At 44.8% G+C, this 16886-nt stretch overlaps 1 protein-coding gene across 1 annotated transcript; it reads right to left on the bottom strand.

Moving 5' to 3' along the window:
• Positions 1 to 15438: 15438 nt before the first annotated feature.
• LOC138364526 (uncharacterized) lies at positions 15439 to 15813 on the bottom strand. Its single transcript, XM_069324180.1, has one exon. The coding sequence runs from the start codon at positions 15811 to 15813 to the stop codon at positions 15439 to 15441; it is 375 nt and encodes a 124-aa protein (XP_069180281.1).
• Positions 15814 to 16886: the final 1073 nt, after the last annotated feature.

Genomic DNA, 16886 nt, shown 5'->3' on the forward strand with positions numbered 1-16886 from the left:
TAAAAAGACTGAGTTAATACAAATGACAAATCAGTTGGATTTGACCGCCAACAGTAGAATGGTTAAAGCCCAAATATTGAAAGTCATTGTGACACATTTTGTTGAGAATGGGGAGTTAGATGAAGAAATTCTAGAAGAGTTAAAAGAGGAGTCGAGTGATCAGATGACGTTAAAGCGTCTTGAGTTAGAAGCCCGCCAATTAGAGCTTGAAGCTCAAAAAGAACAGAGAATATTAGAACTTGAAGCTCAAAAAGAACAGAAAATATTAGAGGCTGAAGCTCAGCAGAGGGAGCTTGAGACTAGACGTTTAGAAATTGAGGCACAGTTGCAAATAGAAGCCACAAAAAGGCAACAATTAGAGATTCAACAACAAATGGCTGACACTAACTTCAGGCTTGAATCACAGCGTATGGCAGCTGGGCATGGAAATACTAGTAATGTTTCAATAAATAGTGATAATAATCCCATCAGGACGCATAAGTATATAGAGTTACCCAAGTTCAATGAGGAGGATCCTGAGGTTTTCTTTGCACATTTTTATAAAATTGCCATCAGTATGAACTGGCCAAGGGATCAGTGGGTAGCCATTATGCAGTCTCAATTTAAGGGGCGTAGTCAGGAGGTTTTCACATCCCTACCTGACGCTCATAGCTTTGATTACGAATTTGTAAAGAAAAGCATCTTAAATGCTTACCAATTAAATCCAGAGGCACACAGGCAAAAGTTTAGGAATCTAAGGAGGATAAGTGATCAGACAATAGCAGATTTTTCTCGTCAGAAGACGAATTTTTGCAACAGATGGTTAAAGTCACTTTCAGTCACTGACTTTGATGCTTTAAAGAATCTTCTTATAATGGAAGAAGTATTGTCATAGTCTCCCAGACCAGTTGTCTACTTTTATGGCAGAACAAAAGAATGTAAGACATTTATAAGCTGTCAAAGCTCGCGGATGAGCATGAGTTGTTGACTAAGGCCCAGTTTACGGCCACTTCACCTAAGTCTAGTCGTAGAGTAAATTATAATGCTCACCGAACTCCTTATCAGAATCCATCCAGTCCTAGTACTCCAGTTACTCCCATGAGCTCTTCTCTTACAAAACCTAACCCTGCTACTTCATTGTCAGGAATGTCAAATAATAATAAGGTTATTTCTAAACCTACAGTTGGTTCCACAGGTGTGTCCACTGTAAGGTCTTGTTCCCATTGTAAGAGAAAAGGCCATGGAATTCATTCATGTTTTATATTGCACCCTGAGTTACGACCAACTGGTCTCATTTATTGCAGAGGTGTGCAAAATAAACTTACTAATAAACATGTAACTGTAAACCCCAATTGGGTGAAACAGTATTCACCATATATGTCTTCAGGTGAAGTTTTGTGTATTAATGGGAAGTGGAAGCCAGTGGTTATTCTTCGTGATACAGGTGCTTCCCAAACCATAATTTCATCCAGTATTCTTTCTGATGTTGAAAAGAGAGATACTGGAAAGTTTGTTGTTCTTCAGAGTGTTGCAGGATGTAAAACTGTACCTCTAATAGACATTAATTTCAGATCCACCATTACACCAAGTTTATGCACTGTGGGTGTTAGTACACAGTTGCCCATCCCAGGTGTGGATGTTATATTGGGTAATGATGTGGCCATAAATCATGTTGTGGGTGAGAATGATCCCCGTTTGTGTAAACAGCCAGTTGCAGACCATGTTTATTCTGCCTGTGCTGAAGTTAGTTCCATGAATGAACCTGTTGTAGAAGATGGTTTTGTCCATTCTACCTGTGCTGATGTCAGTACTATTATAAATCCAGTTGTCAGTTCTGATGTTGTTACTCAAGCATTTGTTCCAGTAACCAGTACCCCTTCAGTGGAGAAGTGGGATGTGGTTGTTCCAGATTCCTGTGTGGCCGATTTAGTTGTTGAGAGTAAGCCTGATACTATGACTCTGCTTTATTCCAATAAATTGGGAAAGGATGTCCATGTACCATTGTCTTGCCGGTCACTACGAACGTTGTGCCAGGAGTTGAGAGAAACTTAAAAGCCACGACTCTGTATTCCAGCCAAGTGAATGGTTTAGGACAAGATGTCGGGTTGGCAGAAGTATTCCCGCTCACTCCAAGTTTAGAATCAGTTGTCGAGAGTAAGTCTGTTGTAGAGGCCCCGCCTCACCCTAGTCAAGGTGATATAATAGGGGAGGAGGTCAAACTACCTGTTACTTGCCCGCTCGTTTCAGATTCCCTTCATTTAAGTGCTTTGAGTAGAACTGACCCTAAGATTTCAGAGAGAAGCAAGGAGACAGTCTGTACTGTAGATCCAGTTTTGGAGAGTGTGGGAAAGCAGCCAGAGGATCAGCTTCTGTTGAGTAGATGGAGACCCATTGAGCCTCCCTCTTCAGTTGTCTGTGAGGATGTGACCCAGCTTGGTAGTGATATTATTGATTGTGAGCAGACAGTACTCCAAGCAGCTCCAGAAGTCATGGGAGGAAATTTTGGTAAAATCATTAAGAGTGGTAAAGTAGCATTTGGATCTAAGTTGCGGAGTTGTGATTCTTATTCTATGTGGAGTAAGTATTTCTCATTGTGTACATTGAGTCAGAGTGTGTGTAGGATGTTGAAATCTACTTTTATTCTGCAGGAGCCATTTTCTTGTGAAGTAATGGACTGTGGGACATCTTTGTCAAGCCTTGTGGTGGAGCAGAGAGAGTTTACTCAAGTAGGTTGTGCATCCAGTTCTGAGGAAGTGGTGAGTTATGCTAGAGCAGTGTCTCTTTATTCAGATCCAGTTAATTTTGATGCACGAGTGATAAAAGTGTATGTTCCACTTAAGTGTGGTGTTGACTTTCAGAGTCATATTGGAGTTGATTTTCAGAATCATATTGTGGGTGAAGGATTAAATCATACTGGGGAGCAGATGTTTGAGGCTCCAGGTGTGCAATTCAAGTTGTGGGATAAGGTTATCCTACCTAGAGTTAATCATTGTGAAGGGTTTCAGATTGTCCTTGGGCGTTTCCCAGGTAACCTGCTGTGCATCTTCAAGATGTTAAGACCCTTAAACCTCTTGGTTGATTGGTTGTCATCAGACGTAAATCATTTGGGAAGTGATGGTGAGGATTGTAAAGTTTTCGGCATGTTTTATTTAGTCTTTTGGCAGACTAGACGGTTGATGAAAGTGTGTGTTGTGTTCAAGTTCACCATCAGGGGGTGTGAACTTGTCTTCGGAGTTCTGATTGAGATATGGTGCCTAGGCATATGCCTGTTTTCTTTCACTGATCGTTATGACAGAGTTATGAGGCAATTGATTTCTGTGTTCCTTATGGATCATCTGAGTCAGTTCGATCAGGTAGTCTTTGCACTTATCTTTGGTTGCATTTCTTGGTTTGAAGGTCAAAGGTTTGCTAAGTCGGTGTCTTGTGTTTCGGAAGGTTCTATGAATGGGAAAGTCCTATGCATAATTGTGAGGTTTAATGCTAATTTCTCTAATTTTAGTATCCATTGGGCGAGAGTATGTGTTCCACAGAGGATCAAGAGTGATGAGCTGATGTCTGTGTCAGAGCATACCCAGGAGAAGTCCCAAATCTACTCAACATCCAGTCAGCTTCAATTTAGCAGTTCAGCTCCAGGAAAGGGGAGAAATGGAAAATGGAGTCTGTCTTGGAAAACTTCACCATGTGGAAAAGGGATCACATGGAAATACGGAACTGATCTTAGAGAAATAGTAAAAACATATGAAAAGCTAAATTGCCATGATAACTGTGTGAAAGCAGCTACCTTTATTGACAATTCTATTCATGCTACTAATGATACTGTTGTAGATAGGAGTGTGAAATATGATCTGAAACAAAGTGAAATAAATGAGATAGTACCTTGGAGAGATAAATTTGCATACTCCAGTGACACATATGTAGAACATAGTCATAAGACTGAAATTTCTGAGTTTCCTGTTAGACTATATTTGGAGTGTTTTCATTTTTGTCCAGAAATGTGTTCTAAGTACTTTTACATGTTTGGTGTAATTAATACCATAAATCTCAAGTGTCATACATTTTACTTTGAAAAAATGCCATTGATCTTCAATCTATTGCATTTTTTTTCTTGGAGGTGGAAGTGTTACGTACTCCTAGCAGAATACGTATATAAATTTGAAATAGCATTTTTGTTTCCATTATATCATTGCCTGTATATGTACACACATTGTGTTTTGTAAATTGTCGTATGGTGTGGCAGCGTTAGTGGAGACAGGAGCGCGGTTGCGTTGCACAGGTCTAGTACCTGTCAGATACGGGAAAGCTGGACCTGTTCAGTTTGGAAGTTCCAGGTGTCACTTTTATTTAGTTTAGGTAATTGTTTATTTTCTGTAATTAAACAGGTGGCATTATACTTATATATTTTGTAAGTAACTATTATCTGTAATTTGCATTCTTGTGTGTTTTGAGAACAAGTGGTTGTTCAATTAGTTTTAAATATTAAAAAGTCTTTAGTTTCCATCCCTCATCCTGGGATGAGGCAGACGGGAGGTGAGAATGTGGGTGGCGACAGAGCGAGAGTTCAGTAGCTTCGGGGAACCAGGAGGAGTAACATGTGGGAGATAAGTCTGTTACTTCTTGTTGTGCCATATTTTATTATATTATATTAAGTGAAATGACAATACTTTGGTTTATTGTATAAGTTAACTTTACCATCTGTGTTTTTATATTATACTGTCTTGAATATATATCTATATAATATTTTGCATCTATTCTTCAGTCCTAAAGGAAGATTTTTATTTATATGCTCATTACTTATTAAGGGGTTATACTGGTGATCCGCTCTTGAGAACAGCAGTTTTCTCGTATCCCTAGACGTACTTAAAGCTTGGCTGCTGTAGGGTCACGAGCCGTAACGAACGATAGGTAACAAGGACTGTGTACCATGGTGAGGACAGTGTACCATGGGTGAGAACAGTGTACCATAGGTGAGGACTGTGTACCATGGGGTGAGGACTGTGTACCATGGGTGAGGGACAGTGTACCATGGGTCAGGACAGTGTACCATTGGTGAGGAAAGTTTATCATGGGTGAGGACCGTGTACCATGGGTGAGGACAGTGTACCATGGGTGAGGACAGTGTACCATGGGTGAGAACATTGTACCATGGGTAAGGACAGTGTACCATGGGTGAGGACTATGTACCATGGGTGAAGACAGTGTACCTTGGGTGAGGACCGTGTACCATGGGTGAGGAGCGTGTACCATGGGTGAGGAGCGTGTACAATAGGTAAGGACTGTGTACCATGGGTGAGGACTGTGTACCATGGGTGAGGAGCGTGTACCATGGGTGAGGAGCGTGTACCATGGGTGAGGACCGTGTACCATGGGTGAGGAGCGTGTACCATGGGTGAGGAGCGTGTACAATAGGTAAGGACTGTGTACCATGGGTGAAGACTGTGTAACTTGGGTGAGAACCGTGTATCTTGAGTGAGGAATCTGAACCATTGGTGAGGATTGTGTACCATGAGTGAGGACTGTGTAACATGGTAGAGTACTATGTACCATTAGTGAGGACTGTGTACTATTGGTGTACACTGTGTTCCATGGGTGAGGATCATGTACTATCTGTAAGGGAATGAAGATTCCCTCAGCTAGTTTTCCTAGTTTTCTAGATTAGGTTAGTCGCTCTAGGGACTCTAGACAAGAAGTTTTCAAACTAACATACACTTGTGTGGTGTTGGATGAAAGCTCATGTTTAGGACTGTCGGTTAAGACTAGGTAGAAGTCTGTGATTGCTCTGTTGAGTGAGATATAGAATTTTTCCTGTTTCTGTGAAATGGGATGAGAGTTGAGAGTGAGGTGGTATGAGAGGATATTTGACTCAAGCGGTTTTTTAGAGGGGGGAAGGACAAAGGGGTGAACGTCGCCCCCCCATCCCCCCACAATGTGAGACATCGCGCCAGTCCTAGGCCTCCCCCTCCTTGTGACGTCACAGGACGCCACAAGGTGAGGGGCGCCTGTGATTGGTAGCGGCATCCTCACCCCTAGCTGAGTTTTGGCCTGAATAGCGGTTATTGGTAGCGGCACCTTGAGTTGTGCCGGCTTTGTGCTGATTGGTCAAGACAAGGTAGGGGGGAGAGATGGGCATGTGAGTTTCCCTAGCCCGCCAAATCGTCAGTTTGAGCTGGGCGGCAAGCTGAGAAGGTGACTTTGGGTGGGGGTGGCAGCCTGCCACCTCCACCCCCGTTAATTGCTGTGTCATCCTGATTACTCATTGTGCAGGGCACTCCTACCATCCTGGGTTGTGTCAAGGCCCAATTTGCCTGAAATTGGGGCCAATGAGTACGGAAGGAACAGTAAAAAGCTAAGAGACAGTTTACAGTGTTCACCATGAGGCGGCTGGCAGGCCTCATGGTGTATCAGATTGATCCCTCACATCGGGTCCGAGTATCCTGTCTAGTGTTAGTGGACAATTGGTGGAATATGGGCAGAGTAATTGTGGTGATATTACAGGCCCCTGTTGGACTTTGAATTCCACCTTGTTGGGTCTGCCATGTGGTGACGCCGCCGGCCATTATCATTCCAGTGTACGAGCGAGGCATGCTCTGGTTTGATGGGGGTGGTTGATGGTTCTCCCATCCCCATTCAGTATGCCTGTGGGTGCTGGACAAGCCGGCCTGAGGCATCCCATGTGCGCGCTACCCGCCTGCAGCCACACCACCCAGGCCACCCGCGCGCCACCCGCATGCCAGCTCAGCCCGGGTGGGGAGCTGTGACGTCCCCTGCTTACCCCGTGGCCACCCTCCCCTTAGGACCATGCGGTGGCCACATGCTTTGGCCACTTTCCCTAGACATCCTAGGGCCACACCTAGTTGACGCACGAGGAGCGAGCTAGGTGTTCTACAGCCAGAGTGGTAGTGACCGGGAAATGAAAGAATTGTTGAGGATATGAGTAAATGTGAGTACAATAATCATAGTGTAACAGTGTCTCAGGACTATTGGAAATTCCGGTAAAAGATGTGTTGTCCAATAGCCCTGCCAAAGTAGGGAAGCAGCTGAGAGACAGCTGTCTGTACTGTCGTCCTGGTGACTGTTTGGGATGTACCTGGAGATGGATGTTGTACACGGTACCACACTGTAGATATATATATATAGTTATATATAATGTGTGTAGACTGACTCGAGTATGTAACCGGTCAGTGTAGAGATTTACCATATAAGTGATCCAGTTGTCGATTCTATATAATCGTTCAGACTTGATTAATGCCATAGTACCGCATGTAAATTATATCATTGCAGAGGTAAGCAGGTCAGTGTTGCAGGGATGTCAGTGGATACCCTGAGGTCTGCGTTGTTTTGGATACATTTATCTGGTGATATAATTTTCATTGATTATGTGAATGCCATTTCCATGTGTTTCATTTGCATGTTTTGTATGTACTGTGTTGTGTGGTGAGTCAGTAGATGTGATTGCTGAATGATTGCCTAATGATGTCATTAGCATGTGGGGTATGCTGACGGCATCATTATGCTGTAAGTTTGTGCAGTATTATCAGGCATACAATATTACTGCCATAGGAACTGTGTTGAGGCTTTAAGGGACCTCTTTGATTACTCAGGGGAATTCACAGTACTTAATGAGAGCAAGCAATTGATTTGTTAATTGCCTAATTAGGAGAATTAGTGCCAGCTGTCCGGGTAGCGACAATGCTTTATATTAACGTAAATTGTCTTGCTGAAGTAGTCGTGATTGATCACAGTTGTCCCTTGCAACGGTTGCAAGATAAGGGGGACAGTAATATTGGTATACTGTTGTTGTTGCCTAACCGTGTCATTACTGTGTGGGCACAGTAATTAACGAGTTGCAGTAGCCGCAACCAAATGAGGACTGTGCATTTTTGTTGTTATGCATGCCATTGTAAGTGTGACCAATGTAACACTGGGGTTACTTTGTTTCTTTAAGTTGTGTTGAGGACTTAAGGATTCAGTGAGTTAATTAAAGGGTAATTTACTGGATAAGGGGTGCACAGTTATTTTTGAGTGAGTAAGAGCTGTTATAGGAGAATAGTGTTGGGCTTGTGTGAGATACGTTTCGTGTGCAATTAATTGTCCGTGTGACAACTAATTGACCACTCTAGCTAATTATGTAATTAGCATTCTCATCATGAATTCACGTAGTCGGAGAGGATCTGTCAGAGTCTGTCAGTATTTGTGTTAACGTAATTTGCTCGAGACTAATTGCCTTTCTGGGGTATAGCAATTAGTGGCTCATGATAATTAGTGGAGTAATTAACGTCTGGAGTCTTGAGGACTCAGATGACTCGGTAAAGCGAGGTCATGGAGCTAGCATAAATCGTTATATTAATCATATCCTGTCTGATGACAGTGGATTAAGATGCACTCATGTTAATTAGGGGAGTAATTAACTCTTCTCCCGTGAATTCACAGTGTTTGATGAGACCTGCTTAGGCAGTGCGGAGTGAGATGCATTTATGGATGATTAATTATCTGTCCTGGTGACAGTTAATTAATTACTCAGGGTTAATTAGGGTAATTAACACTCATTAAAGTAAATTTTGACACCGACTGTTGAGAAGCAACCAAGTTGGGGTACGCTTAGTTAACGTAACTCAATGGGGATGTAATTAGTAGTCCATTTGACCTTAATTAGGAATTACTCACTGAATACTTGCAAGGAGTCAAGTGTGATGTAATATAAGAGAGACTTTGAGTTATTGTTAACAAGTTGACTTGTGTTAAAGGAAACTAGTGTTGATTAACGTAGAGTACCATCATGTCTAAGAAAGACAATTGTTTGTGATTAACGTAGTACTTTGTTGCTGACTGCTGTGATCGGTCAATTAACGTAATTAATCACATAATCAATTTGGTAATTGATTAAGGCAATTTCCTTTGTTTATCGTCGGGTGACGAGAGTAAAGTAACTTTGGGATTACTGGAGCTGTGTCTCAGAATCCCACCTTGCCTGGATTCGTTTACTGGTTACAGTGCAACTCCCTGCAGGGGGTTGCAAAGAGTGTTCACATTAGGTTGTGATGGGGGGAGTCACTGATGGACTACCCGCCTAGTTACGGGGGTCACTCCTGTTACGGTTGGAGGACCCTGAAGATTGTGATTATAGTATCTGTTACCGTGAAGCCGTGACATTATTGATTGCAAGCTTGTGTCATCAGTGGGCATCCATCATTGTTCAGTTAGTTCACTGGTCAGCCCGAAGTGTCAGCAAGATGGAGACTGCTGTCATTTCTCGAGGGGCTGCTGAATAGCTGTGTTGCAATTGCCACTGGATGGACATTAACGTAACGAGTCACTCTCTGTAGTGTAACTTAGTCTGTGATATTTTTTTTGATTTGCATTATTGCATCGTCAGTGGGCACAACTGTGTTCAGGTTAGTTCAGTATGCAGCCGCACAGCAAAGGTTGCTAATTAGCTGTTTGTTATCGTGCCACTGGATAGACATTAACGTAATGTAAACACGATAATGTAGTAGATTAGTCTCTTGTTATTAATAAATTGTTATTTTATAGAAAACAGTCTTTGATGTCAACCCTTCAACCATTCTTTTCCACCCATGTTCTGCTTTATACGATTGAATGTCGATGTGATCTTTTGATATGACGGCTGGTCTTGGGAATTCGAATTCCTATTCATAGTGCCACATCAAATATAAATATTTGATTGTGAGAACCCGTCGGTTACCCTTTATTAGTTTAAAGTCTTGTTTAACTAGGAGGAACCAGCGGCCTATTGTGGACAGGTTTTCACCCCTAGTGGTGGAGGCCTGGCGGTTTGCTCCAGCTTTTCCTTTTTCTATTGGACTCATGCTTAACTGCCGTGAGCAGCCTTTAAACTTGTAGTCCACCTCCTAAGGGAGGTAGGCGTAGAAAAAAATCTCACACTATGAGTGAGGACCGTGTACCATGGGTGAGGATTGTTTACTATTGGTTAGGACAGTGTACCATGAGTGAAGACTGTGTACCATAGGTGAGGACCGTTTACTGTGGGTGAGGACAATGTACAATGGGTGAGGATTGTGTACCATGGGTGAGGACCGTGTACCGTGGGTGAGGACAGTGTACCATAGATGAGGACTGTGTACCATGGGCAAGGACCATGTGATATGGGTGAGGACAGTGTACCATTTGTGAGGACTGTACACTATGGGTGAGGACTGTATACCGTGGGTGAGGACAGTGTACAATGGCTGAAGACTGTGTACCATTGATGAGGACCATGTACCATGGATGAGGACAGATTATCCTGGGTGAGGAATGTGTACCAAGGGTGAGGACCGTGTACCATGGGTAACGACTATGTACATTTGGTGAAAACCGTGTAACATGGGTGAGGGCTGAGTACCATGGGGGAGGACAGTATACCATGGGTGAAGACTTTGTACCATGTTTGAGGACTGTGTATCTTGGGTTAGGACTGTGTACTATTAGTGAGGATCGTGTACTTTTGGTGTGGACAGGATACCATGGGTGAAAACCGCGTACCATAGGTGAGGACCGTGTACCATAGTTGAGGACAGTATACCATAAGTAAGGACCGTGTATCATGTGTGAAGACTGTGTACCATGGTGGGTGTGGACCGTGTACTATTAATGAAGACCGTATAGCATTAGTGAGGACCGTGTACCACGGATGAGGACTGCATATTATGGGTGAAGACCGTGTACCATGGGGTGAGGATCGTGTACTATGGGTGAGGACAGTGTAGCATGAGTGAGGTCCGATTACTATAGATGAGGACAGTATACCACGGGTGAGGACTTAGTACCTTAGGTGTGGACCGTGTACCATGAGGACAGTGTACCATGGGTGAGGACTGTGGACAATTGGTGAGGACAATGTTCCATGGGTGAAGACCGTGTATATTGAGTGAGGACCATGTAGCATGAGTGAGGACCGTGTACCATGGATGAAGACCGTGTAGCATTGGTGAGAACCGTGTACCACGGACGAGGACTGCATGTTATGAGTGAAGACCCTGTACCATGAATGAGGACTGTGTACCATGGGGTGAGGACCGTGCATCATAGGTCAGGACAGTGAACCATGGGTGAAGACTGTGTACCATGGATGACGACTGCATATGATGGGTGAAGACCGTGTACCATATGTGAGGACTGAGTAGCAAGGGGTGAGGATCGTGTACCATGGGATAGGACCGTGTACCATGGGTGAGGATCGTGTACCATGGGATAGGACCGTGTACCATGGGTGAGGACGGTGTAGTATGAGTGAGGTTCGATTACTGTAGGTGAGGACTGTGTGCAATGTGTGACGAGTGTGTACCATAGGTGTGGACCGTGTACCATGAGTGAGGACAGTGTACCATGGAGAGGACTGTGTACGATGGGTGAGGACCGTGTACCACAGGTGAGTACAGTGTTCCATGGGTGAGGACTGTGGACAATTGGTGAGGACAGTGTTCCATGGGTGAGGTCAGTGCTCCATGGGTGAGGACTGTGTACCATGGGTGAGGTCAGTGTTCCATGGGTGCGGACTGTGTACCATGGGTGAGGCCTGTGTACCATGGGAGAGGACTGTACCATCTGTGAGGACAGTGTACTATAGGTAAGGAGCGTGTACCATGGGTGTGAACCGTGTACCATCTGTGAGGACAGTGTACCATAGGTAAGGAGCGTGTACCATGGGTGTGAACCGTGTACCATGTGTGAGGACAGTGTACCATGGGTGAGGACAGTGTACGATGGGTGAGGACCGTGTACCATAGGTGAGTACAGTGTACCATTGGTTAGGACCGTGTACCATTAGTGAGGACTGTGTACCATGGGTGAGGACAGTGTACCATGGGTGAGGACTGTGTACTATTGTGGTTGGTGTTGTCGTTGATCCTTCTTTATGGACAACCCAACCCAAAACTCGGTAGAGTGCTTATACTTTAACAGGAGATCACCCTGGGCGCTACTGGCTCTTGGAGAGGGGCTTAATGCCACACGTTTAGGGGATGCGGCTCCAATACTGAGCCTCGTTGTCATGTGCACACACCCACTCGAGCTGCTGTGACACCCCACTCTCTCCTTATGTGATATAATCTCCTCAATCCCCTTTGTTTTCTTATTACTATTCCGTTCTACCTTGTCCACAGCTGTGGTTCTTGGTTCTTTCTTTCTCTCTCCTTCTTTCCTATTTCCTGGGAAGCCTCACTAGGACAAGGGCAAACACCAGCAAATTTGAATACATTTTTCTGGACAAAGCACAGACACAATACATACACACACATATAATAATAATAATAATAATGAATCCTACACTCTATATTATTTCAGTCAGTTTGCACTCCAACACCATCAGAACTCTATCATCTGCTTATCAAGTGGTATCCTACCTCCTGATTCACCACCTAATACTACCAACCTCCTCAAGTAGGTCAAGTCTTATAACCCAATGTTGTACTATCAGCAAGAGAATATATATCTATAAACATGTGCAAGAAAAACCAGCGTATGAGTGCAGTAACATAAATATTAGTATAAATGTTATTTGATATACAACAATGATCAATCGATCACCCTATTAGTGCTAGAACACATATGTATGCCTCTGCAGGTAATCCAGCCTACGACTGTAACTCTATACTTCAGTATAAGTACTCCTCGGCACAAAAATAGCAAACAATCACACACCTTTCACTGCGTCTTGCACTCTAATGACAACCAAACACTCTACCAACTCCCTACAAGTAATCAACCAGAACTTCCCTTCCACATCTGGAAGCTCACTACCCTGATATCTTCAGGTTCTTCCGGATTTATCTACCAGGATCCTCAGCAGCTTCTCGAGGCTGCTGCACCTTGAGCAACAGTGGTGCTTCACCACTTCTACCAGGCTGCTACACCATGAAATCTTCCTTGATCTACAATGGTGCTTGACCACTGGTATCACAAAAGCATGTAAACTCTTCTCCACTGCTACTCCTCTCACAGCTTGAGGTCCAGCTCCTCACTATATGGTCTGATCTCCCAGAGTGCTCAGTATTTCTTTAATAGCCTTGGAGTTCCATCCACTGAATTCTCCTCTGCTGGCCTCGAAGTTCTCTTAGCAACTCCTTCCAAAGACTAACCTGCAACCCATTGACACGCCACTAAAAACGTTTCCCCTTAAACATACAAACGAAAATAACCACACAATATGTTCTCCTGCAGGGCGCTCTCGCTCTGACGGAGTCTGACCAGGGCGCTCCCATGGCCCACGATAATGTCTTTGGGCGGCTTAACAAACTCTCCTTGCCGTCCAGGACTTGAGACCACACATTCCCAGCTCGATTCCACAGCTAGAACGTCTGCACACTTCCTTCCTCTTGAAGGTATATCAACTAGGGGTTTCTCTCTAACGGGAGCTCAAACGGAGCGCAGCTGCCCCTCACGATGTCTGGTACTCAAGTGGCTCAAGCTCCTCTCAAGCGAGACTCACGCCTCCTGCAAATTATCCCCATCTTGTGTCAAGTCATTTCCTTATTTTCTTATTCACTGCTCATTGTCTTAAATTGTTTTGCGAATTTACCCAGTTATTTCATGTATGTATCTTCATGTCTGTATATCTCCGACCTTGTAGTCAGGTCAGGCTTGATTGAATAATTCCCAAAGGGAAGACTCATTTTTTGGCTGCCTGGGATCATAACACTCCCTCCCCTGTTTTTTGAGAATTATTCTAGTGGCTAGGCTCGAGATAATGCGTCAGCTACTACATTGTCTCGCCCCTTATGTGCGTTATCACCAGGTCATACTCATGGAGCAATAAAAAACATCCGGTTAACCTCTGGTTCGCATGCTTCATTTTTCCCAGGAAAACTAGGGGATTATGGTCTGTATACACCATCACTGGGTGTCCTTCCCCACTCACATACACTTCAAAATGTTTCAATACCATCACCAGGGCCAAAGTCTCTTTCTCGATCGTACTGTACAACCTTTGGTGCTTAACAAACTTCTTCGAGAAGAAGGACACGGGGCGGTAAATTCCATCATTCTGCTGCGTCAGTACAGTTCCAGCCCCTATATCACTGGCATCTACAAATAACTTAAACAGTGCTCCAAAATTGGGCGACACTAGTACAGGCGCCTCGGTCAACATTCTTTTGCTCTTTTCAAACGCTTCTTGTGCTGTTCCATTCCACTCCCATTTCTTGCTCTTTGACAGCAAACTCGTCATAGGAGCGGCTATGGTGGAGAAATTTCCGCAGAACTTCCGGTAATATCCAATCATACCGAGGTATCTCAACAATTCTTTCTTACTCCTGGGCACTGGGAAGTTGTCAATGGCCTCCACCTTTGTTCTTACCGGAGCAACCTCACCTTGCCCTACTATATACCCAAGGTACTCCAGGCGGGCTTCTCGAACTCGCTTTTTGCTAAGTTGATCGTCATGTTGACCTTCTCCAATCAATCGAATAAATCTAAAAGTTCATCCATGTGATCCTTCCAGGAATCAGCGAACACTACAATATCATCGATGTACACTGCACATCCAGTCGTGCCTTGTAATACCTGATTCATTACTCATTGGAAACAACTACCACTATTCTTCATTCCAAACGGCACCACTTTATATTGGTACAAACCGTCGGGTGTCACGAACGCTTAGATCCTCTTGGCCTCCTCGGTCAGGGGAATCTGGTAGTATCCCTTCAGCAGGTCTGTTTTCGAGACATAGCGTGCACTCCAAATCCGATCTATGCAATCATCTATTCGTGGTATCGGGAACGAGTCAGCGACTGTGACTGCATTCACTTTCCTGTAATCGGTGCAGAACCGGTACGTGCCATCACTCTTCTTCACGAGGAGGCACGGCGAACTCCAGTCACTGTCGCTAACCTCTGCCAAGTCGTTATCTAGCAGATACTTTACTTCTGCTCTCATCGCCGCTGCTTTCTCGGGGTTAACTCTGTAAGGGTGCTGCTTGATGGGGTCAGCACTCCCTGCATTTACTTCGTGCACAGTTCAGCGGTGTCTTCTGGGCATGTCCGTGAATAGTGACTTATTCCTCTGGAGGATCTCCACTAGTTCCTGGCGTTGGTCATCCTCCAAATGACTCAGACACTCACCTATCTTGGCCAGGCTTTCCGTATTCGATATCTTTGCGCCATGAGCCCTCTCTAACTTACAGTTCTCCTCTTCTATTCCTTTACCGTCTCCCACACAAAGCACAGTCGTCAGTGACGGGGTTTCCATCTGTTCTTTATCGCCTAGAGGCTTATCTCTGTCATAGTACCTCTTTATCATGTTCACGTGGCAAACCTGTGACTTCCTCGGACGATCTGGCATGTGTATTACATAATTCACCTCCCCTAGCGCCTTCTGGATGGTATATGGTCCACAAAATCTCGACTCGTATATACTTCCTTTCACCGGCAGTAGGACTAACACCTGATCTCCTTATTGAAATCTCCTGCCCTTCGCCTTCCTGTCGTGATATCTCACCATCTCTGCCTAGGATGTTCTCAAATTTTCCTTGGCCAAATCTCTGGCCCTAGAGAGTCGCTCTCTAAAAGTTTTCACATATCGTCCCACACCCACCTTAGGCCTATCCACGGTGAGCTGCTTCTTCAGCGCACCCACTGGGCTCCTCATGGAGTGTCCGTACACCAGTTGAAATGGGGTGAATCCAAGCGATTCTACTACCGCATCCCTGATGGCGAACAACACGAATGGTAATGCCTCATCCCAACTACTCCCTTCCTCAGCGCAGTATATCCTCAACAAGATCTTTAGCATTCCATGGAAACGTTCCAATGCTCCCTGCGACTGAGGGTGATATGGTGACAAGTGCACTTGCTCTACCCTCCATCCTTTCACAGTTTCCATAAACAACTTCGACTGGAAGACACTCCCCTGGTCCGTCTGGAAAACCTTGGGCATTCCTACCCACGCAATGTAGTTCTGTAGTCTATCCAGAACGGATCTCGACGTCACTCTTCTCAGGGGGGATCGCTTCAGGGAACCTGGTGGCTGTGCACATTATGGTCAGTAAATACTCGTGGCCTCTTCTGGTCCTAGGCAACAGACCTACACAGCCAATCAAGACTCTCTCAAAAGGCTCGCCAAATGCCGGTATGGGCTTTAAAGGTGCCTTCGGTATAGCCGGAGCCGGCTTACCTGCACGTTGGCTCGCCAAACATGTCCTACAATACTTCTTTACATCCTTCCACACGTTCGGCCAGTAGAAGTGCTCCTGTACCTTATTTAAAGTCTTCTTCTCTTCCCTAAGTGCCCTGCCATATCTACGGAGTGGGCTAGTTCTAGCACTGCCACCCTAGACTCTTTCTGCACTAACACTTGGTGTTTCTCCAACCATACCTTATCTGCGCCGGCTTTGTCCGGTCGCCACTTCCTCATTAGTACGTCATTGTCTAAGTAGTAATACAAGGGGAACTCCGGACATGAGTTTCCCCCTTTCGCCTCCCTGATTAGATCTATAAACTCCTCTTTCTGAGCCCTAATCAGGTCTGATCGGTTCACGCTGAACCTTTCAGGTAGGGTCATCTTCACTTTCTGTCTCCTCGAATCCTCATTCTTCTGAGCTGGATCTTCACCGAACTGGCCAGACATGTCCATGTTGACCTCCTCCCTTAGTGGAGTCGACACTGCCATATCATCATCAGTGTCGACCTCGGCTGCTACTTCCGACTCTGTCACTACACAGGCCGGGTATACGATGACTTGACTGTCCTCTGCCTCATCTTTAAGGATGCTGGCTAGATGTACCTTGTCCGGTGTTCCACTCGTACCGCGGTCCTTCTGGTACTCCTCCGGCACAGCTTTTACTATCAGCTCTGGCAACACCTTGAACCCACACAAGTCATTCCCTAGTATCACTTGGACTCCTGGAACAGGTATGTTGGGGCACACTCCCAACATCACCTCCTCCGACAAATAGT

This window comes from Procambarus clarkii, chromosome 13 (genome assembly GCF_040958095.1).
Source record: "Procambarus clarkii isolate CNS0578487 chromosome 13, FALCON_Pclarkii_2.0, whole genome shotgun sequence".
NCBI classification, from domain to species: Eukaryota; Metazoa; Arthropoda; class Malacostraca; order Decapoda; family Cambaridae; genus Procambarus; species Procambarus clarkii.

Excerpts from the sequence above, each read along its gene's own strand:
- LOC138364526 (XM_069324180.1), bottom strand. The coding sequence starts at position 15,813 with ATGGAAACTGTGAAAGGATGGAGGGTAGAGCAAGTGCACTTGTCACCA.